General features: G+C 35.4%; 1 protein-coding gene across 8 annotated transcripts in view; it reads left to right on the top strand.

Annotated features, from left to right (window-relative positions):
• EXOC6 (exocyst complex component 6) overlaps window positions 1–24,035 on the top strand; it is a 98,324-nt gene that overhangs the window by 33,242 nt on the left and 41,047 nt on the right. For all 8 annotated transcript variants that reach the window (XR_015706299.1, XR_015706300.1, XM_087764587.1 and 5 more), the window contains exons 9-18: window positions 3,868–3,951; window positions 4,045–4,091; window positions 4,479–4,599; window positions 6,596–6,667; window positions 7,341–7,438; window positions 8,573–8,678; window positions 12,462–12,571; window positions 13,628–13,739; window positions 15,382–15,516; window positions 21,703–21,882. Coding sequence is in view for 6 of the 8 variants with exons in the window: in XM_087764587.1 (XP_087620713.1) it covers window positions 3,868–3,951; window positions 4,045–4,091; window positions 4,479–4,599; window positions 6,596–6,667; window positions 7,341–7,438; window positions 8,573–8,678; window positions 12,462–12,571; window positions 13,628–13,739; window positions 15,382–15,516; window positions 21,703–21,882 (1,065 nt within the window). In the remaining 2 variants the exon portion in view is untranslated. The remainder of the gene's footprint in view (window positions 1–3,867; window positions 3,952–4,044; window positions 4,092–4,478; window positions 4,600–6,595; window positions 6,668–7,340; window positions 7,439–8,572; window positions 8,679–12,461; window positions 12,572–13,627; window positions 13,740–15,381; window positions 15,517–21,702; window positions 21,883–24,035) is intronic.

Raw genomic sequence — 24,035 nt, 5'->3', positions numbered from 1 at the left:
GTGTCCAGAGGAAGGCAACGAAGTTGGTGAAGGGTCTAGAGCACAAGTCTTATGAGGAGCGGCTGAGGGAACTGGGGTTGTTTAGCCTGGAGAAGAGGAGGCTGAGGGGAGACCTTATTGCTCTCTACAACTACCTGAAAGGGGGTTGTAGTGAGGTGGGAGTCGGTCTCTTCTCCCTAGTAACGAGTGATAGGATGAGAGGAAATGGCCTCAAGCTGCGCCAGGGGAGGTTTAGGTTAGATATTAGGAAAAACTTCTTCACGGAGAGGGTGGTCAAGCATGGGAACAGGCTGCCCAGGGCAGTGGTTGAGTCTCCATCCCTGGAGGTACTTAAAGAACAGATAGATGTGGTGCTTGAAGACATGGTATAGATGGACTTGGCAGTGACAGGTTGACGGTTGGACTCGATGATCTTAAGGGTCTTTTCCAACCTTGACGATTCTATGATTCTTGAAGCTGAATGTTCATTTTCGTATTTTTCATACTCTAATAGTTCCCAAGCAAACATATTGCTTCTAGTAGCAGTAGTTCTCGATGAACCAGCTGAGATGTGTAGCGTATGGGCACTCAGGGCACAACTGCATGGGTTATTTTATATGCATAATAAAGGACACACAGCAAGACATTAATTACATAAGTGTTCTTACGAATATATGTAAAATATGCATGTCTCCCTCAATAGTGGTATTGGCACTTGTGCAGTTCCCCCAAGTGTTCCATGTTACCCAAGTGTTTGGAGGGATACGATCAATGTTACAAAACATAGGAATATTCAGTATGAATCTTGTGGAAATCAGAACAGTAGAGCAAAATAGCAAGCAAAAACTGGAGATTGTGGCAGATTGTGCTCAGGCAGATAAGATTGGATCCAATGGCAGAGACACAGTAGCCTGTTTGAGCTGCTCTAAGAGAGATAAAATGCACAAGCTATCAAGGATGAAAACTTTTTGGGGGAAACTTGGTAACAAATTATTTATTATTTTCTCACCTTTCCTATGTCTCAGTTACTTTTGCAGTCAGATTACTTACAGAATAAGTATCAGGGGCATATAGATTAAGTACTTTTAAATATTGCTAATCCTACAATCTCAGCTGGACCTGGCTTCAAGCATTCAGGCTGGGTTATCTTCTTTCTGTGGAATCCTTGCAGCTGTGTAACATGAAAGCTTATATCTTGAAATAATGTTTAAAGTGTTATTTCACTGTTACTTTTTTTTTTTAAAGAAGGAATTGAAACAAAAGTGTCAGTAATTACATCAGTAATTATTAATCCCAATGAAAAGAACAGGAGGGACAGAAAGACAGGCTGCCAGAACTATTAAAAAAGAGTAGACCATTTCTTTTTACAGAGGAAGTATGTGAAACAGCATATGAAAAAGAATATGTAAAGTTAAATACACCAGTTGACAACATCTGCTTATTGTTCCTTTAGTATAATAAAAGAACAGGAAGTAAAATTGATAGATGGCATTTAAAAGTAATATGTGATTATGTTTTTCACTCTGACAAGGATCCTGATGTTGGATCCCTGATCCAAGGATATGCTCTTTGGGTTTGCACAGAAAGTTTGACAGCTTCCAAATTTACTGGAAACAGAAAACAACTTGGAGTGCTCTTTGATACCAAAGGCCCTTAGCCCCTTAGCAAAAAGGGTTGTTGATATCTTCAGAAGAGTGCTTCAGTCTTTCCTGCCAACATCATCTAATTAAGAAGCCATGGTAGCATTATCAAGAGTTGTGCATTAACCACTTCTTGGAGTCCTTCTTGTTTACCTCCTGTTGTAAACCATCTTTTTTGGAATTTAGATAACTTCATGATGACAGCAAAGGAGGACAGTTGATACCAGGTGGCTATTCATTACATTTCTATATCAAGGACTTATCTCACAGCAAATGTCACCTTCTTAGTGAATTCTCTCTCTGCTACAAAGCTGTAGAAAATATTCTATTTTTATGCAGGACAAACATTTTCTACTCTGCTTCTTCATATTGAAGAAGAAAGCAGGATTTTGCATACCTCAGAATACTACATAGCTTGTGATTGCAACCTGCTGATTGCAAGATAAGTGCGTACCAAACATAGACTGTATTTATTGATGAGTAACCTTTCTTTAGACTAGAAACTTCTGGGCAATATATATAAAGAGCTTTTTTTAGCCCCTATATTATGTGAGATGCTGTATATTTAAATTCTGCTGAAAACACCCTTGATCTCTTTGGCATGTAATGTTACCTTTTAACTAAATGCTATATAGCAGTATAAAATAAATGTAACTATGGTATGAAACAACACTTGCTATATAAGCAATATCCCTAGAATTTATAACCCAGCCTGAATTGATTTATTATTTCTATTGATATAAACTCATGAACTTTTGGAAGCTGCACAAAACATGCATTTCTTCGATATATTTTATCTTGCCTTTCCTTTGCTTATTCAGTGAGTGAATGAGGGTAGTTGCCGTATTCTGCTGATTGCTTTAGAACATCTGTTTAAAATAGTTGTTATGCCTGAATTGCTGATCTTGATTGCATAGGATAGCATGGTCTATAAATAATCATGAGATATTTTACATCTCCATTTTTGGTGTGGATTTGAGAGGAACAGCTACTCTTTTTCACTTGAGAAGTTTGTGTCAGGACTGAGTAGGGATTTGGCATTGGAAATAGAATTCAATAATGGCTTTGCACATCTGAAAACTGCATTGAATATTTGGGCTGGAGGTGAACGGTTAGTATGTCTGATCAGTATGTGTTAGTACGAATTATAGCACACTGGGTAAAGTTCTGCAACAGAAATTGTTCTAGTAAATTTGTATCTCAGTTTCAAATGGGGTTTTGTTTTTAAGCCAAGTCTCTTTTTTACTTTTTAGATTTTGTTAGGTTCACAGTATTTCTAAATATGATGAAATATTTATTATGAACTTCAAATACTAAATTTAAACTTTCTTTATTGTATCTTATAAAGGAGTTGGGTAAGTAATGCTGACTTAGTAATATACAATCTCTGTAATAACTTGATTTGAAGATTTTTGGAAGCCCAAGTAATGGAATTCTAAATAGCACTGGCCTAATAATGGGCTCATGGGGTAAAAACAAACCTTAAAAATCCTAAGCTGCTTTATTCTGCTTGCATACAAATTACATTGCGTTCATTAGGTAGATGAGTCAATGTAGCACTGATTTCAAATGGACAGATGGTTTCTACTGAATGGTCATCTTAATGAGATGGGTAGGGTGTCACTTGAATTCCTCACAATGTAATCATTAGGCACAGAGGGTGTTGTATCTTCGAGGACGGTGATAGGAGAAAAATCCAAATCCACAGTCATTATGTTTACCAGTTCCAAAGAGAATAAGCAAACATTAAATAAATCTCGTGTGTTTTTTTCTCAGGCAAAGCTAATGCAGGCAGTGTTCAGGTGTATCATATATTCACAGAAACATTTTTGTAACTTAAGTTTACAATGCAGTTAATTTCTTGAATAACCTAGACAAACATTTTAGGAAACAGTGAGTTTCAGTTACAAAGTAATAAGTAATATGCCTTGTCTGTAAATATTAATATACTCTGAAAGCTGTAGTTTAAAAACATAAATATAGTTTAAAATGCATAATACTGTTTGACAAAATGTAGGTACATGAGGAAAAGTTTTATTTACAGTACGTTCTGTGGGCTACTTAAAAAAAAATATAATTTCTGCATATTTCATGCATGCAAAACTTTGCTGGTGTCAGCTGGAGGTTTATGTGTGGAATAAATGCAAATAATGTGGCTTAGTTTAAAAGAATTCTACCCTTAATTTAAGAAGTGTCTTTTTCATACTGAGACAATGTTCTTGTTTTAACTACTTTTGTCTTGTTTTAGGGTGATGGAGAAATATTTGAAAATTACTACAGAAAACAGAGAAGGAAACAAGCAAGATTAGTTCTGCAGCCGCAGTCAAGCATGGTAACCAATACTTTCGTTTTTGCATTGACTTGGGTTGTACCTAATACTTAGTAGTGTTTTTATTCCTAAACTTGTTTTCTTTTTCACTGAAAGCATGAAACAGTAGAAGGCTATAGAAGATACTTCAGTCAAATTGTAGGGTAAGTTTTCTAAATGGAGATTTATTTCAGTTTTACTGTATTGATTCTTAATTCACCCTCTGTTCTCCCATTGTCCAAAAATTTTCTTCTGCAAGATTCAGTTTCTGCACAAATCATGTGGGTGGTTGTTGCTGGATCTGAGCGGGGAAGAGCATCCAGATCCTACCAGTACGGTGCCCCACAAGGAACCTCCAGCAGCCTGGGCTCCAGCTGGCGTGAAACAAACTTTTCACATTTTGACTTCATGCTGGGCAAAGCAGAACACCAAACCTACGAAAGCGTCACTGCTTGAGTGGGGATGGATTTAACTATGCTTGTGTGTGAAAGGGTAAAATTTGCTCTAATATTAGAAAACAACTTAATAATTTAAGCATTATTTTGTTTTAGTTTCTTTGTAGTAGAAGACCACATTTTACATGTGACCCAAGGATTGGTAACTAGAACGTATACTGATGAACTCTGGAACATGGCCCTTTCCAAGATCATTGCTGTTCTTAGAACACATTCAGTAAGTGAGAAGTCTTATCAGTATTGCAGTTTAAATCCTCTTACTTCAGAGCTTTCTATATTTAAAGCTGGGATAGCAACAAAGTGAAAAATTACACCTCTCTCATGTTTTCTTTTCCTTGTGACTAAAAATTGCTCAGATTTGGGAGGGAGCCCGCCAAGCTTTTGTTTTTCCCAACAGTATCAGGCTGTGATCCGCAGCCATGGGCTATTTGCATAATCCTCCACTGATTTACAACTCACTGGGTCTTCCAAACCTTCTCTTAGTCCAGCAGTTTAGAATATGCAGAGTTAATCTGCTGTTATTATTGCAATCCTTCCTCATTAGTCTCAACTGACCTCTTCATTAGATCAGATTGAATAGTTCAGCTCTGAAAGCACCACGAGGAAATAGTTCCTAATTATCATTCCAAATGCTGTGTTTCCAAAATAAACTCCACCAGCAAAACCCTTGGAGCTATCTCTTCAATGCTATAGTAGTAATATGTTTATGTTGAAGTAAAGGTACTAGAAAAATCTTCACAGATGTTAGAATGTAATTCTGTATCAACTGAGTATTTCAGTACATTCAAAGTGTGTCTCTTAAAGTTACATTTCTGCCTTAGCTCCAATGATGCAGCTATTTAGCTGCATGCTGTTTCTTCTTCCTCTGTGAAAACCAGTGGAATACCATTGTTCGCTCAGATTGGCTGACAGTAAATTACTTAGAGTCTACTATTGGTACAGCTTTTACTATTGGGGAAAAAATAGAAGAGTTTTATCTTTCCCTTTTTAATGTTTGCTAGAAGCAGTTCCTTTATGCAATGTTATTTTTATTGTGATTAATCTTTAATTCGAGGAATATTTTACATTTCATATATACTGAGGAAAATGGCGAAAAGGTCAGATTGCAAGTATAGTTTTATCATAGGCCCTTTACTGATCAGTGGTACATGAGGTGTTCTCATACTTTTAAATTTGTTTTAGAGGATTGGAATAAATTGAGATATATTCAGCATTTTTTTAAGCTAAATACTTTGCAAGTTAATTCACTGCATATGGATTTATACACCTATGTAAGAATATGGTAATTTAAGGAGTAAAAGTAATGTAATCTCTAAAGAACTCTTCGGTGTCTTGTCATGTAGTTGATGACTATTCTCAAAATGCATAACTCCCATCAAAACCAATCACAATCTCTTGTGAGATTTGACTCATCCTAGTACAGACTAATGTTTAGATAAGTGTATGTTGTCTTATGAGGTATTGTAGACCAAATCCTTACTTTAATAAAGTAAGCTAAGAGCAAAAATTAAAGAAAGGTAAAACAGGTGTATATAGTCTCTAATCAATACTATATTCTCATGCTGCTTTAAGTTATTTTAATATAAATATGTTTTTACTTTATTCAGTATTGCAAATAGTGAAGCTGAGGTGAAAGCCTTAGTTGTATGACTCCACACCTCTGAAAATAAAATTTCAGTCATTTAGTAGAGTAAATAACTTAATGTCTTCACTTTTTACCATCAAATTTGTAATTAATTTGAATTTATTTAGAAAGTATTTTATAGTGTTTTCACCATATGTCTGGGAGACTGTCTGAGGTGGCACAGTTAGCACTAGTGAGACCCAGGCTTAGTGTTCAAAAGAATGTCCTGTGGAAACCTCTCTGATGTTGATTTAGCCAAGCATTTTGATGTGTGCTTATGTTCCACTGAAATAAATGTAATTTGCTGATTTTGAATCTCAGTACAACATACTGATATTTATTCAATCTCATATTTTAGTTTACTTTTTCTGAGTGTTTATACTACTGATAGTTCATATAAAAATTTAACAAATACTTTTATGTAGCTGGACTAAGTGAAGACAAGTGAGTCTAAGTTGTTTTTTACTAAGGCAGTCAGTCAGGTAAAGGGATAAGGCTGGAGAGTTTAACCTTCTGTGCTAATATTCTTTGAAAATGTATGTCCCATATTTTAAATCCTTTTAACAAAATCAGAATTTCTCACTTTCAGTCATATTGCAGTGATCCTGACCTTGTTCTGGAACTGAAGAATCTCATTGTAGTATTTGCTGATACTTTGCAGGTACATATTATATTAGTAATTTAACTGAAATTCCTAGAGTCAAATTTTTCCTTTAGGTGAGTAAGTGCAATGCTTTGGGGTTTCCTGAATCATATATACAAATCAAGAACAAACTTACACAATAATATTTAAAAAATATATGTATTTCTTGCCTTGGTTCTTCCTTTTCAGTATTATCAATTTAATGTATGCATTCTGGGCTATCCAGCTAGCATCTAGTTATTCATATCTGTGCAAAGTTAATGTTAGCTTTGTAATTTGTGTACGTTTTTGTCTTTTATAAATGCTTTACGTCTGATCTTTAGCAAGAATAGCGTTCCAGTTATCATTAACTCTCTAGCTGAAAGACCAAATGAACGTGATTGGCAAGTATTCTTGCAATGTTTAACAGACTGATTAAAAAAGATTAGTTATATGCATAAATATGAAGTTAACATGTTACAGAGAAATGGGACAAATTTCTGCTTGAAAACTGAGAGCATAGGGTAAAGTATTTGGTAAGAATTTAATATATAATCTTTTAATTGTAGTTATGTGTTTAAAGTACTACAATTTGTTTTATAGAAGTGACAAGATTGAATAATAAGTCTCATCTCAGAGATGTGAAATGATGTGATAGGAATTGAGTGTATTACTTCTTGAATTATCCAACCTTTTCATTTTTATACCTTAGGGCTATGGTTTTCCTGTGAACCGACTATTTGATCTTTTATTTGAGATAAGAGACCAGTACAATGAAACACTTCTTAAAAAGTGGTCTGGACTGTTCAGGTTAGTATTTCAAAATAATTGTGCCTTGTGTATTGCATTTATTGTTTTTGTCTGACTTCAAATTTTTTTGATAGAGTTATAATTTTGGAAGAATTGATTAACTCAGTATTGTGTATGAATTCCGGGTTGGATAGGACGAAGATATTAATCACATGTAACTAATATTTAGGAGAAGAGCCATAGAGTACTGCTTTTGTAGTTAATGGAGAGAAGGAAGGTCTCCAAAGGGACATTATTGGAGAAACATGCAGGAGAGAGATGTCTGTTTTTCTTCATTAGGCACCTAATAACTCTACGCTATTGCAGGAGGGCATTAGGTTCCTAATTTAGGTTGTCTTAATGTTTACAGTTAGCTGATAAGCCTATCTCCTTGACAGACTACTGACATTACTGGTACATCTTCATGGTTTTTTAATGCAGTTTTGTTTCCACCTATTCTTTGGAGTCATTTGATTGAGTAAATTGTAAACCCAGGAATATGGCAGCCTGGAACTGTACTCCAAAGCCTGTTTGCAGATAGTGTGTGATGTCTAAATGTGCAGAAATTGTTTACCATAAAATATGTTATATTGTATTACAGAAAACTCTAAAATTAAACGGTCCACTTAAGGTTCTCAAGCTCTCTAGACTCCTAGTATAGTCATTTGACTGGTAGAAAAGTCCAGAGAGTACTTAACGCTGTGGACATGTGCTTAGTTGAAGTTCTCTGAATCGCCACTATTAATTGTATGTAGCTGTGGTACCTAAGTGAGACACTCTGAATATCTGCTTTAGTGTAGGCAAAGTGTAGACTGCCATAATTAAGTATCTCATTATGGTTTACCCTGGAGTAGACTAATTGATCTAAAGTTCCTTTGCTGTATTATGCTTTGAGTCATACATATTAAAATGCTTTCAGCTATTTTTTCTCTGTGATTAGACACAGTATAAAGAGTTAGCATATACAAGGTACTTCCAAATTAATCTAAAAATAGTTTGAATGTCTGAAATTTTGATGATTGCAGCTCATAACTTTTTGAAGCTGCACACCTAAGTGTGGTAGTAAAAATTGTATTCATTTACATGTTTTAACACTGGGAAATACTGTACATAAGTTACATGTCCTTTTTTTTACTTGACTAACTAATTCACCAGGGATATTTTTGAAGCGGACAACTACAGCCCTATTCCTGTAGCAAATGAAGAGGAATACAAAATAGTTATAAGCAAATTTCCTTTTCAAGATCCAGAACTTGATAAGGTAAGGAAAAGTTTTATGTTATTAAAGTTTGCCGAGATCCAATTAAGGACTCTTGGGACAGTCATGGTTTTTATAATTAAAAAGCAATTAAAATTTGAAAAGCTAGGTAGATTAAGAGGCTAAATCACCTTCTTTATGTGTAATTATATAGTCATAAATAAATATGAAAATTAAAGCTTTAGTCATTTGCTCTGATGTTTGAGTGAATAATGAAACCCATTGTTTTGTAAACAAATTAATAATACACTTTAATTGATACAGTCTTTATGTAATTATAATACTGTCTGTCTTTAGTTAAATTTTGTTGCAACTCATTGGGTTTAGTGACTCATAGTATATTATATGCTGTAGTATTGCAAAAATATGTGTAAAACAGGGATCTGTTAGAGACAGCAACATTTGTATTTCACTTTTAAAATTAATTATTTGTGTTTGAGCATGTGGGGCAAAGTAAACATGACGAGACTGTAAATAATTCTGCCATACTAACAGTCCAATAGGATATTCTTTCATAGCCTCAGCCATTCCTTCACTATAATCTCCTTTCACAGAAAGGTGATTAATATGTTTTGCTCTTCAAATATGGTTTTGGTAATACCAACGAAGAAATAACAGGCCCACGATGGAGTCTGTAGATGGGAACTAAATCTAAGAACCACATGACAGTGGGAGTAACTATTGTAGAGGGAAGCTGGTTTATACATGATCCATCACTACAGATATCTGCAAAAGTAAAAAGATACTCTAATTGAATGATTCAGCAGGGATTTACCAGGCAAATGTAACAGCTGCATGTCATTAATACAGTATTGCAGTGAAGATGAAAAACTAAAGGTGGGTTTTATGCTGATTTTTTTAATAGGACTCCAGAGTGCTTGCTGGATGCTTTCCTCCATCAAATTCATTTACTTAGCCATTATAATACTAAAATAAGATAAAATGAATGGAAATCCCTTACAGTGTTGGAAGTATGCTATACCCTGGATACTATTTAGCATGACATATCTTGCTAATAAATTGCAAAGGTTTTTAACTTGCACTAAATAATTTTATCTGCTAGCCTCTCTTACTCTGTCTGATGTCTCAGCATGCATGTGTGGACGTTACTTGTGTAGGCATGTGTAGTTACATATATGTAACGACATATATGTATATGATTAATATAATATATTAGTATGTTCTATCTATATTAATAATATATGATTATATATACTTACATGTGTATATACACATATTAATGTATATGATATATTTATAATAAATATATTATGTATTAATATATTAATATAGTAGTACATATATTAATATATATAATTAATGTATATTAATCATATACATATGATTAATACAAAGCTTTGGCTCTTGTTTCACCAGAAGGGAAATGTATTCTCTGTACCCAACAATTTTCATTTTGATTTATGACACAGGGAGGGATTTCTGTTTCATAGTGAGCAGCACTTTTTGTAGATATTTTATGGGCAAAATCTCACTGATGCTTATTTTTTTGGGCTGGTGAGCTTGAGAGTAAAGCTGGGAATCAGTTTGGATTCTGTTCCCAACCCTATCATTGACCAGCTACGTGGTGGTGGTAAGTCACTTCACATCTCTCTGCCCTGTTAATCCATCTGTAAAGCGGGAATAACATTTTTTTACATATCTCTGAAAAGAGCTTTCAAACCTGTATGTAAAGCAGAAGGACATCATTAGAAATAAAGCAGTCTGAGGTTTTTTTTCTTGCGTCCTGGCAATTTTTGAAGCAGTTTAGTTGACTTCAACCAAATTTAGCAAAGGGGCAGAAGTCTCAAAGATAATTGAGTTCCTAAAAGTTTTGTCAACTAGGCAATGGGATAGACGGGAAAGAATCATTAAGTATCCTTGTTGAAACAAAGGCTGCAGTATTACCTTATGTGTTATTAGATAGCAGGGAATCCACGTGGAGGGGAAACTTTATAAATGCTCCAACATCACTTCTGTTGGTTGCTGTTTATAATCTCATCCAGTTCACCTCTCTGTTGTTGCCTCAGGCTATAAGGCACTGGGAGGTCCTATTGGGTAGGTTAATTTAATCTACATTTCAATGTTTAAAAAAAAATTTAAAAAAACAGATGTGTAAGTTCAGGTTAGTCATTAAAGGAGCCTGTGTAGTTGATAGAGAGGAATGGACACACCAGAGGGCTCATTCCATTTGATGCATCTCTGATGCCTTTTACAGATTAAGGGGAATGTCACCTTTGAAAATGTCTGTATCTCTCCATTTAGTATAGAAAGAGACAAGCCTGAGTGAGTGTCTCATTTTTAACTATAGGTTAGGATGAATCACCCTCACATTTTACAGGTAAGTTTATCATAAGAGTTGCTTGCAGCACATTAGGCAGAATTATGACCACAACCTACTAGGTATTTAACATAGTAAATCCAATCTGACTGGACAAAACAGTCTTGTCTGGACTCTGCTGTTTAAATTGAATGTGCCAAACTATCATGGTTTGATTATATCATCTAATTTTACTCCCTTTCTGTACTCAGAAGTGAAACAATTGGCTTGTATCTCCAGGTCTTTTTTCCTTGCTGCCTACTCTAATAAGCAGACAGAAAGTGGTGTGTACTCCTGTATTGGCTAGACACTGTAGAGGATAAAGAATTGCTTCTCCTAGATTGTTGAATATATGAAGGTTGAGACTCAAGCCCTGCTGACAGAATGTTGTAATGATCTGAAATAGTTGTATGTAATAGCACTTGTTTTATCTGTAAAAATTAATTGCTTAAATCAGATGAACACATATTTGAAGTAAATTTTATTGTTAAAAAAAAGTTTACTATTGCTGTTGAATGACATGAAAGCCCGGCACTTATACTACATAATTGTCACACCACCTAATCTTAAATAAAGAGGTATGATTAGGAGAATGTCAAGGTAATCTGTTTTGTCTTGTTTTTTTAATACACAAATATTGACCTACTGTTGATTAATGCTTTTTTTTTTTTTAGAGAAATGAAATTCTCCAGGGATGATACCACTTGTTAATTATTTTTCTCATGCATTAGTCATAGAGCAAACAGAAAATTGTTTTGCAGATTTCAAAAATTACGTATTCAGTGCAGAAATATCTATTTGGTATGTGTAGATTTAATTGAATGTATTTCTTTTTGTCATCCCAAATACAATATCAGCTTTAAAATTGAAGTAAGAAGCATGATTTTATTCTTACAGACTACTAGTACTTCCCACATGTTAATCCGAATTGTTGAAATTAATTCAAGCTGCTTTGGTTTTTTGAGCCATCAAGAGAAAGTAAATATATGACAGCAAATATACATGCCTAAACATACTCAAGATGCTTTGAAAATTCCAGATGTATTGAACATCTCAAACCTTTTTTTTTTTTTTTGCACTGCTTTCTTTGGCAATAAAATGTTTGCATTTTTGAACCTCTCAGCCCACTTACATCTGTCTTGTTCATTCAGATTAAAAGTGGTTCGAGACCTGTTTTTTAATGTGTTTGTAAATGGCTTTCTACAGAGGGATCTTAAATTACATAAAGTCTCCAAACTTTATTGTAATTTAAATAAGTGATAAAGTTCTCTTTTGCTTATAAGCTATTTAAACAGATGTACAAGTCAGCCTGACACATACCATTATTTGCATTTGATGAAAAACAGAAAAGCTTAAGATAGATTAAAATATTGATAGTGCTAAGTGGCTTTCTAATTATTGCCTTTAACACCAAGCTCTCCTTAGAATCAGTTTCAATTGTAAGATAGTATTATCTTTTATTTCCACAGCAATCCTTTCCAAAGAAGCTTCCAATGTCTCAGTCAGTGCCTCAGATTTATATCCAGGTTAAGGAATTTATTTATGCAAGCCTTAAGTTTTCAGAGTCGCTTCACCGCAGGTAAGCTTAAAGTATCAGGAATGTGACTATAAGGTAACCTATAACTTCCAGGTGACCTAAAAAATATATTAAATTGAAAATATATTTTCTTGTGTGCTTGCTAGCTGTGCTTGTTTCATAATTTACATATAATGTACATATTTAATTCTTTATATCTAATCTATGATTCCCAATGATACAGCATATATTCTGTATGTGTATATATGTTGTATACAATATGTGTATGTCTGTATGGGTGAAGGTAGCTTGGCATGGTAAGCAGTCTAAAACACTGCTGGGGGTTTTTAAACGATATTGGGTGCTTCGAATAATCTGGAGATTTAATTTATTTAAGAAAGCATGTAAGATTTGAAAAATATGCTTTGGTACTGACCATTTCAGAAATAATTGTGTAGCATCCCTGATTACTTCAAACGGTCTTTCCCTTCTCAGTGCTTTGATTTTCTTTAGCAATGATTTCTCCTGCAACAAAACGTGCTGTCTGCATGCTCATTCCCTCTTCCATCCCACCTTTTTCTGATGGAAAACATCACAGTTCTCCCTTTTCCTTTCCTCTTGTGGCCTTCAAAAGCTTAGTTTTAATTACATAAAATAACATTGATAGATCTGAAATCTGGAAGGTATTTGTGACTGGTCGCCCACTTCTGCACTGTTAAAGATGTAAATGACTCGCTTTCACACGTTCTTAATTGATACTGTTTATAATTTACACGTACTAATGAGCACATGTTGACCTCCTCAGTAACTCATTAAAACCCACAAATTACTCTTTCTGAACTGCTGTGTCAATAAACATGTCCAAAATCTAAAAAAAAAAAAAAAAAAAAAAAAAGGTTTTGCTTCAGTGTTGAAATTCAGTTAATGGATAATTTGGTAAGTGAAAGAGGTGTTGTGTGTGTTAGAGCACCGAAGACTTGGAGCAACCAGAAATTAAATGCACATAGGGAATTCTTAACATGAAAAGTTTGCTTTGCAGGGGAAAAAATAAAAATATTAACTATTACTGTCAAAGTATTGTCATGTACAGCATAGTTATAAAAATAAACTTTTTTTCAGCTCAACAGAAATAGATGATATGCTCAGAAAATCTACAAATCTGCTGCTTACAAGAACTCTAAGTAGTTGTTTACAGAACCTAATTAAAAAACCTCATATAGGTTTAACCGAGGTAAGTTTTAAAAATCGTGGTTTTAAGACAATTAGTATTAAAACTATTCTTGTAAATGTAAATATACCGTGGTATTAAGATTTGTGTAAGAAAACCAAGTAGTGTTTGCTTCAAAGTTGAAAATTTAAAAAGGTGAAAGATGGAAGTATGAAAAAGCATCAATATCTGTTACATAAATAATAACAATACAGTGTTGGGTCTAGTTGGGAGTATATTTACACAGAGATGCCTTTTGAGAGAGAGGTGACAATGAGAGAGTTCTGTCTCCTGTATGATAAACAGAGATTTGCAAGAAATAAGTGAAAGACTCTTACTTCTTTGGTTGCATACAGAGCATGGTTCGTGTCTTCTGCTCCTGTCTAGGCATTAGTAGCACATTGTTTAGCTTCTTTTTCTTCCTGTTAAAAAAAAAAAAAAGGTGGGGGGGAAGAAGATCTCACATGAACTGTGTAACATTTCAGAGTAAACCTCCCAGATCAAGTAATCTAAAATCTCAAGTTCACTCTAACACATGAAAATTTTTCTATAGTAATTGCAATTAAAATATTTTAGTAGGTTTGTGCATGTTGTTTCTTCATCAGGATTCTTGGTTTAATTTGTTTATTGGATAGAATAAGATAGGGTGAGACAGTGAATCACTCTGAACATTCACTGCAGGAGCATGCAATGTCAGGAGATAGCAGGTACCTACTGAAACATGCTGAGAAGGACTTAGACTGTTGCCATTAGAGCAGTGTTATGTCATACTGAATCTTGTTTTTAAACTGCAAGAACCTCTTGTATAGATGAAATCAAGAAGAAAAAGATGAGGAAAGAACTCTATAAATTGTATATTGCCATGTTAGTAAGACAAGCCATACAATTTTTCTGAGATGTAGTTTTCTATGTTCTTGCAATTGGTACAGGAATATTTTCAAGGATATGAAAATAAATTCAGTAGTATTTTTTGAGGTGTTTCATTATCAAGTCAATATGTTTTATGAGAAAAATGTTAAAAAAGAGAAAAATTCTTTTACCAAGCATTACATTACTGTTCACTAAAATAGACAGTATGCAGTGAGAATTAAGATACAATATACTGATATTTCAGTTACTGTGCATTATGTATGTTGTCTAATTTGTGAACTGAATGCGAATGTAGGTCCTGCTTATAAAAACATTTCTATCATGTATAAGCAGATTGTTACCATTGTTGGGGGGGTAAGGAGTTGACAACCTTATTTTTTAAATTCCCTAACTTCAGAATGCATCATTCTGCAGACAAGATAGTGATTTTTTTTTTTTATAGCAGTAAATTTTTTAAAAAATATTTTTATGGTACAAATTAGTGGTTTGCTTTTGGCAATATATTTTCCTTTATTTTTCCCTTCTTTAATTCTAAAATATCAATTGGATTTCTTTCACTGTGTAGGTGTCTGCAGTCTTCATTTTTAAAATGGCATCATCTGTATGTAAACTGTAGTATTACTCCTTAGTGGTGTTTGAAAGCAAACTAGAAAACTAACAGGTAATAGGTGGTAACCTGAAATACTGTAATTAATTTCTAGTAGCATTGTTGCTGAAAGAAGTAACCATTTACAAAATCAAATGACAGTGGGTGATACAAAAAGGATTTTTACAAGATTTTTTTTGTCTCCTGTAGCTTGTTCAAATCATCATAAACACAACACACCTGGAACAAGCCTGTAAATACCTTGAGGATTTTATATCTAACATTACAAATATTTCACAAGTGACTGTTCACACTGCAAGACTTTATGGACTTTCTACATTTAAGGTATGGTATATCTCATCTGTTATATGACTATGTCTGAAAAGTTACATTAAAATCACTATAAATGAAGCATTTTAAAACAAAAGGGATGAGGGCAAAGCTGCACTCATTCTCATTTTTGACTCTAAACCAATTCTGAACTGTTAAGAATTCAATTCTAACACTGAGCAGATAAACACTGTTTTTTATGTTATCGGTATGATCTGAAATACCTCAGTACGTGAGAAGCATCAATATTCTCTTTCAGATGCATCTTTTATTAAGTTATGAAATGACAAGCTAAGCTTAACTGCACCAGAAGCTTTCAACAGATTAAGCTCCAGTTTGTGTAACGTCTCCCCTTTCGAGCAAAACAGCTAGTTTAATCTAAAATGTTTGTATGATTTATTTGTTTTTATTCTGCGATAGAGATATTTTGTGGTACATTTTCAAGTTGTGTAGTTTAGTAATATAAAAGCAGTATTAAGAATGTTACAAAGCATAAATTACTCAATTATCTTTTTAGAATTCATATGTCCTTTATATACACAATACTACTTGTTAAAATGATCACTGGGAACTTGACCGTTTCTAATATATGGCAACGACTTATCTGCACAAGCTGTATTTTCTCTGACATTTTTCAGAAGTGGCAGAAGTACTTAAGCTTATATCTGAAAAAATTAAAGTAGATAGTAGGTGATGCATACTAAGCATAGACAATTGTAATTTCAACAGTTAGCATGCTAACATTTGTAAGCCAAGTATAATATAATCCTAAAATAAAAAATGTTGTAGTTTTCGTTCTATATATGGCTCCTCATCTCATTAGTAGGTGAAGTTCTCCTAGTTGTTCCTACATTTGTCTATACAAAAATTCTGAAGGATTTTGAAAAGAGGAAACAAAGCAAAAATACCAAGTGACTTGTATAGTCACATCTGATGTCCTTGGCAGAGCAAAAACCGTACCCTCTCTGCCATATTACTCAAAAGGCCTTAGTCCTTTTTCAGTTTTAAGGCAGACACATGTGGTGTTAATGAAAAACCAGCATGTAAAAATGAAATTGCTGAAGACAACTTATACACGTAATGTCAGGAAACTCAAGATGACTGAGACTTATCCCTAAGATAAATTAGTCAAAATTCTGATCCTTGCTCAGGCTGTTTTATGTCATAATGACCCTAGTAAGCTCTAAAACAAGATCCCAACAGCTGGACTAGCTGTGCTGACTGCAAAGATGGTTTGGTGTCAGGCCACTGAATGGCCCTACACCAGAAACCCTCCTGCGCTGTGGCACTGGGGACAGGTGTAGAGATGTTTAGAGATCCTTCATGCTCTGGTGGTGGTTGAGCACCAGGTACTTCTTTCAAGCACCAGATGGTTGTGTACACTGAAGAACCAAGCTTTGGTATTCATATACATAAAATATAGCAGAAATTATTTCATTGACTGAGTCTGACTGCGTAGCTTTTTTGGTTTAGAATAGAAGCAAATGTGTGTGCTTCGGGGGTGATTTGGGGTTTTCTTTCTGTGGTGGGTTGACCCTGGCTGGATGCCAGGTGCCCACCAAAGCCACTCTATCACTCCCCCTCCTTAGCTGGACAGGGGAGAGAAAATATAACGAAAGGCTCATGGGTCGAGATAAGGACAGGGAGATCACTCAGCAATTACCGTCATGGGCAAAACAGACTTGACTGGAAAATTAATTTAATTTATTACCAATCAAATCAGAGAAGAGTAATGAGAAATAAAACCAAATCTTAAAACACCTTCCCCCCACCCCTCCCTTCTTCCCGGGCTTAACTTCACTCCCAATTTCTCTACCTCCTCCCCCCGAGTGGCACAGGGGGACGGGGAATGGGGGTTGCGGTCAGTTCATCACACGCTGTCTCTGCTCCTCCTTCCTCCTCAGGGGAGGACTCCTCACACTCTTCCCCTGCTCCAGCGTGGGGTCCCTCCCACGGGATACAGTCCTCCATGAACTGCTCCAACATGAGTCCTTCCCATGGGCTGCAGTTCTTCACAAACTGCTCCAGCGTGGGTCCCCCATGGGGGTCACAAGTCCTGCCAGCAAACCTACTCCAGCATGGGCTCTTCTCTTGATGGGTCCACAGGTTCTGCCAGGAGCCTGCTCCAGCGTGGGCTTCCCATGGGGTCACAGCCTTCTTTGGGCATCCACATACTCCGGTGTGGGGTCCTTCATGGGTTGTAGGTGGATATCTGCTCCACCGTTAACCTCCATGGGCTGCAGGGGAATCTCTGCTCCAGCGCCTGGAGCACCTCCTCCCCCTCCTTCTTCGCTGACCTTGGTGTCTGCAGAGTTGTTCCTCTCACATATTCTCACTCTTCTCTCCCGCTGCAATTGCTGTTGCCCATCAACTTTTTTCCACTTCTTAAATACATTCTTAAATTTGTTATCCCAGAGGTGCTACCACCATTGCTGATGGGCTCGGCCTTGGCCAGCAGCGGGTCTGTCTTGGAGCCGGCTGGCATTGGCTCTGTCAGACATAGGGGAAGCTTCTAGCAGCTTCTCACAGAAGTTACCCCTGTAGCCCCCCCACTACCAAAACCTTGCCAGGCAAACCCAATACACTTTCTGAAGAAAACATTGTCACCAAAGAATAATCTTGTATAGGTTGCCTTGTGCCGTTAATTCAGCCAGTGTAATGCCGCCTAGTCACTTGGGGCTTCTATGCAGAAATTTTTGAAAGAGAAACAAAACAAAATAGAACAAAAAGTCATCAGAGATTCCAAAGCAGCTGCAACTTGAACTTTAGGTATTTGGTGGTTTTTCAGTGTACACTGAAACAAAGGAGGGTGATTTCTTGTATTTATGGGATAAAGAGGACTAATCCTATTGAGAGTAGTTCTGTTTTCTGTACTTCATTTTTTTTCTCTTGATGCAATATGTAGCCTATCCTATTATAATGTCCCCTCTGGCATAGATATTAAAAGGTGGGTGAGGTGGAATAAGACCTCATCATTGCAAGGCACTTCATATTTCCAGTTGATTGCCAACAATTTTCCCATTAACTGTCATTTGTTTTGCTAAGGATTTAATGAATAAGGTAAGACAGAAAGATTCTGGCCTAGCAACTGTAGTTAGGTTACCATTGCCCTACCAGTAGTTTTACTAATTTTGCCCTGTCCTTAAGATCTAGGCTGCCCAGTTTGCTTGTTGTGTACTGATAGAGCATGTGTGTCTTTGAATTTGCATATCTATAGATATTTTTGTGTAAGGTCAATCCATAATCATTTTAACATTCAAACATAAAAAACTATGGCTGCATTAAGTGTTTTTTCATTTAGAGGTAAGATGTGCTTTGTCCTTGAATTTCAATTAATAAATGCAGTTGAAAGTTTGCATTATATTTTGTGCTGATTGCTTATGCTGTTAAGTTATGTTTAACTATCCTATAAACTGTCTAAGTTCTTTTGGAAGGAATCACAGAATATTATGTCTGTGTGTAGTGAGCTTAGTATCTATGCACTTTGGAAACATACAGAATGAACGCTGACAAACACGTAAGAATTTTTTTTTTATGGTTTCTGTCCTGTCTCTTTCCCTGGAGAACTTGTTAGCACAACATTCTCCACTTATAGTAGAAAATTCTTTTCTCGTTAATCCCTCTTTTTTTCCCCCTGTCTATTTTAATGAAAAACTGCTTGCAGTTCCCCAAGTGGGCCCTCACAGAGATTGGTATGTTCTACTGTTATTAAATTCATCTCCTGGTGGCAAATCGTGTCACCTTCATTCTTTCTGAGTGGTCAAAAATCTCCTTTTATTAGCAGCATTGATCACATTTAAATTCCATGAGATGATCTTATAAGTACATCTACACTGTATTTTTTTAACAGAAGCCTTCAGACCTGTTTAATGGCTGCTATTTTAGAAGGCTGGTTTTTTTCATTTTATTTTTGTATATAAGATCTCATTTTAAGATGTCCTTCAAACTCTCCAAGCATTGCTTCGCATGGGTAGAGATTAAAAAAAAAACCACAAAAAAACCAAAAAAACCAACCAAAAAAACCACCAAAACTTGTTTCCTTTTATCATATTAAAATTGTGTCACTTTCAATATTTATAGCCACGTTTTCCAGCTTTGGATGACCATTGTTTTCCTTTGTTTAAATCAGCATCCACACTAAGCATAAATAGATGTATTTGCGGATCTGGTTGATAGAAGTTTTTGAGCCCAGGGTCTCAGCATTAAGCTGCATAATGGCATTTGGAGAGCCAGATACACAGCATCAAATCCTGTGCAGGCCTTCAGGACATCCTCTGAGAGAAAAGCCATTTAACAAAACCATGTCATTTGCCCTTTTCGCTTTATAACAGGGGAAAATCTGGTGAGCCTTCAAAAGGTTTTGATGCAATTCTGTCACCACCAGAAGAGACAGAGTTAATTCATCTCTCTCTACGAGTCATCCCAAATCTGAATACTGCTAACTCACTCTTTCTTGACTTGTGCATAGAATTCACAGTGCTGCTTCTCAGAAGTAACTTCTAGGTTTGAAATCCAATTGCTCATCTGTTCACAGTTTTCTCAGGGAATAGAGCAACACTCCTTGCTTAAAGTACTGGCAGCACGCTGCTCCAATTGTAAACCAGTAACCAAAGAAAAATAAAAGGTAGCCAAAAACAGGCTTCCAAAACAAAAACTGAAGGACTAGTCTTGCCATTGCCAGTAAATCATCTTAACTGGTAAAGATGATACAACCACTCCATAAATGACTTAGCTTTTAAACAAAAAAACCCAAACCCAAACAAACAAAAAATCCAAGCAATTGCACTAAACCTAAGCAGATATATTTGCAAGACTTGTCATTATAGATTGTTGAAACTGAGGTCTCATTGTTATTTAGAAACTTTAAATACAGACTTGACTTTAATTGAAGCTTTTCTAGTCAAAACCATCTACAAAACTGTGGATGTCAGCGTATTCCTTTATCTAACATGTTAACAGATTGCCAGATTCTTTTGTGTTGGATTGGGAGAGCTGTTCAGTGGAGACTTTTACAAGTTGGTTGGGCAGTAAAAATGCTATTTTTAGGGAATCATACTGTGATATTTATACAGGGCAGGGCCACATGTTTTCTTGCTTCCTCATGAAGTGCGTCACAGCCTCAGGCCTGAATGAAGACTGAATTTGACACACTCAATGTGATACCACCTTTAAGCTCAGATAATTATGATTTTTTTTTTCTTTTTGCCTTTCTTATTTACACCTTTCTGACATGCCATGGACTGCTTTCTCCCGGAGGAAACTGATGATGGGAATTTCATCCACTTTTATGTTGCTTCAGTATATCCAGCCTCTAAAAACCTTCAGCAACTAACCAGTTCACTTTAAATCAAATGTCTTACTTGAATTATTTCTTAAGATCTGTGAAGAAAGTTTCATGTTGAGCCCAAATTAGAACACAGAATTTATCGAGTATCTTTAAACTCTAGGCTGGCAAAAGCATGCCTTTCCAGCAAGGTACACTTTATCAAGCATCTGTACATAGATCCCATTGCATCTATGAAGATGTCCCCTAAACAAATAAGGCAGATAGATAACATTGTAAACTCACTTCACAGTAAATGCTGGACTTGACTTCTGTACTGTTCCAAAAGGTAGAATCCGGGTGATGGCAGAACAAAAAGTAGGGGTGGAAGGAAGTAGGGGAGTGCTCTGAATCATGGTGTGTGATGATCAAGATATTTAAAGGAGGATGAAAAATGATGAGTATTTTTCAGATATGCAGCTTTAAGACATTAATTACATAAAAATCATACGATTGCTGGACCCCTAGCCATAGCAGATAAAATAATTAGGTTCTTTTATTATTTTCCTTGTAAAAGAGGGCAAATAAACTTTGTGTCAGGGTTGATAAATTTGAATGAAAGGTGATTGTTGTGAAGAGAGTAAAGCAATTACTTTGTTTCCAAATTCAAATTAATTTCATTTGTCTCTGAGAACTTAAAATATGCTTCCAGAATAATCTGTTATAAATACTCTTCTAGTATACATTATGGGAGTATTTTAAAAACCACAGCCTCAGACTTTCAGATATCAGTAAGACAGAAGTTAAAATATTAATTTAAATAAAATATTTTTTGAATCCAAGAAAAGCACACGACTGCTGTTTTGTTGATGAATATAATTTTATCTGCATTCTAATAGTATTTTAGAGTTCTGACAATTGCACACGATTTCTTTCAGGACGCAAGGCATGCTGCAGAAGGAGAAATATACACAAAACTTAACCAAAAAATAGATGAATTTATTCAGATTGCTGATTATGATTGGACAATGTCCGAATCAGATGGAAGAGCCAGTGGATACTTAATGGACCTTATTAACTTTCTAAGAAGCACATTTCAAGTTTTTACGCATTTACCTGTAAGTGTTCAAAATTAAGTTTAATTTCAAACTATTGGAGCATTATTTTATTTTAAAATACTAAGATTTTTGAAGATAGATGTGATTTTTGAATTGTGCACATGCTGGCAGGTGTATTTTTAAATTTTTTTTCCGTACATATATATTTTCAGATGTATTTCAGTATGTTGATGATGCTTACCCACGGTAATACTTGGGAAATACTTTCAAATACTTTAGTAATATTGTTAACAACAGCTAATTTACAAATAGTGTAAGAAATCATGCAGTTTTCTAGAGCATCAGATGGCCTCTTTAATTAACCATATTGGTTCTGTGTACACATGCATTGATTCAACCAGTGCAGAATTGGTGCAAATCCTGCATTTGTGCAGAAGATTATGGAGGTCTTGGATTCTCCAAGGTTGTTTTTAGCTAAATAGTTTTGATTATAAAAAGTCATTGATTCTAGTTAATTGAGCTTCATTGAAATGAATCCTTGTTTGTATTCAAATATATCCTGTGTTATTTTGTCCCAGATAAAAGGGTACTGTTAACCTGTTTTATGTGCTAGTCGTTACATGCCGTTGTCTGATTTCTCCTTACTTTAAGACAAAAAAACCTATTTCTAGTTTGATTTATCATCACAATAGTTTATAGCTTTATAGGTCTGGAGTAACTTCGATAAGTCTTTCAAGCTACATCTGCTTTTCATCAGCTTGTCCTTGGTTGCTACTGTCACACTGATGTCTGAGTGCTTTACCCACATGCAATGCCTATAAAGAATAAGTCCTCAATGCATAGAACATTTTGAGGCTCCACACTGGAAGTAAAAGATAATTTCTTTATGTGCACAGCAAGGTGTTGAAGTTGCTCGCATAGTGGGCTTATCTGGTCTTCCAAATCACATGTGAAGAGGCTGTGATTCTTCAGTCTCCTTTTTTTTACTGACTCAAAGACCTAACACACTCAAAATGTATCACATAATACTGATGTGAATATGACGTATGAGGCATGTGCTTCTGTTCCAAATCAGTTGAGTGTTTTTCTGATAAAGAATAGCAAGTTTGTTAGATAGTTAAATTCATTGTAACTTAATATATAAAGCAGTGTGAGCAAATGGTGCTGCTCCTCAATGGTCATATGCAGTTAAGGGATTTGCAACTTCTAGAGAAGGATGTACAGAAGTCTGTCATGAATGTATGTTGTGATATAGCTGTTTGAAAACGAGCCACAGACAGAACAAAGTAATGTATTAGGAGGGACGGAAAGAAACAGCTGTGGCATTAGGACTTGAAAAGTGTGAAAGGAATAGAAATATGTGCCTGGGGGTACAAGTCAACCTTTGGAGAAAGCTAGTTCTATGAGGAGGTTATTTGGTAATTTCAGACTCTGGTCAGGTAACAGGCAGGATGTAGAACTATACGGATGACTAGTCTGGTCTGGCAAGAGGGTTCTCGTAATTTTTGACTTCTCCTGTGTATAGGATTTCCTATTCTGTCTTGGTCAATTGTATACATAGGGCATACAGTCCTGTGAATGTTGTTGTGCATGAGCTGTGGAGGTTATATGAAAATGTGTATACAGTTTCACTATGGTGATTCTGGTTAGATTTGTAATAGTAAGTTATTTTAATTAAGAGAAAATTTATAGTAAAAGCATTTTCAAAGATAAGCCCAGAACTAGGTTCCATAACTCATTAAAACAGTGAGTGCTTTGGAGTGCTAAACTAAGCTAGATTCTCATATGCCATAGTTAAGATTTGGAATAGCTTTAGTATTCATTTTCATTAATGGATTATTCCATTAATCTCAGAGTGTCATTTCCATAATAATTTTTGTATGGCTGGCAGAAACATTCCACTGCTCAAAATAGTTTGTCAGAACCTTTTCTGTAATTAGAAGTTGAAGAACAGAAGCCCTAGCCACTGACCATAATTCTAGTAAGGAAAAGAGCAGGACAAGTAGAGGAATCTTTTCTCTTCCTACCTTAGTGTATCTGATCACATTAGAGGGCATTGTGCTAGGGCTAGGGGCACTAGTTGGCCACACTAGTTCTCCATTGCCTTGTTCAAGGGTCACTGACTTTCTCTTTGATATTGTTTCAAACTGTAGTCTTCCTGTAGAAGTGTTATGATATGTTCTTTAACAATTTTTTGTTGCAGTCGTTGAGTT

Source organism: Nipponia nippon, unplaced genomic scaffold (assembly GCF_047370975.1).
Source record: "Nipponia nippon isolate SJK-2023a ecotype South Korea unplaced genomic scaffold, ASM4737097v1 scaffold_3, whole genome shotgun sequence".
Lineage (NCBI taxonomy): Eukaryota > Metazoa > Chordata > Aves > Pelecaniformes > Threskiornithidae > Nipponia > Nipponia nippon.
Note: the sequence above shows the minus strand (reverse complement) of the source record. Positions and strands in the feature narration are given on the sequence as shown.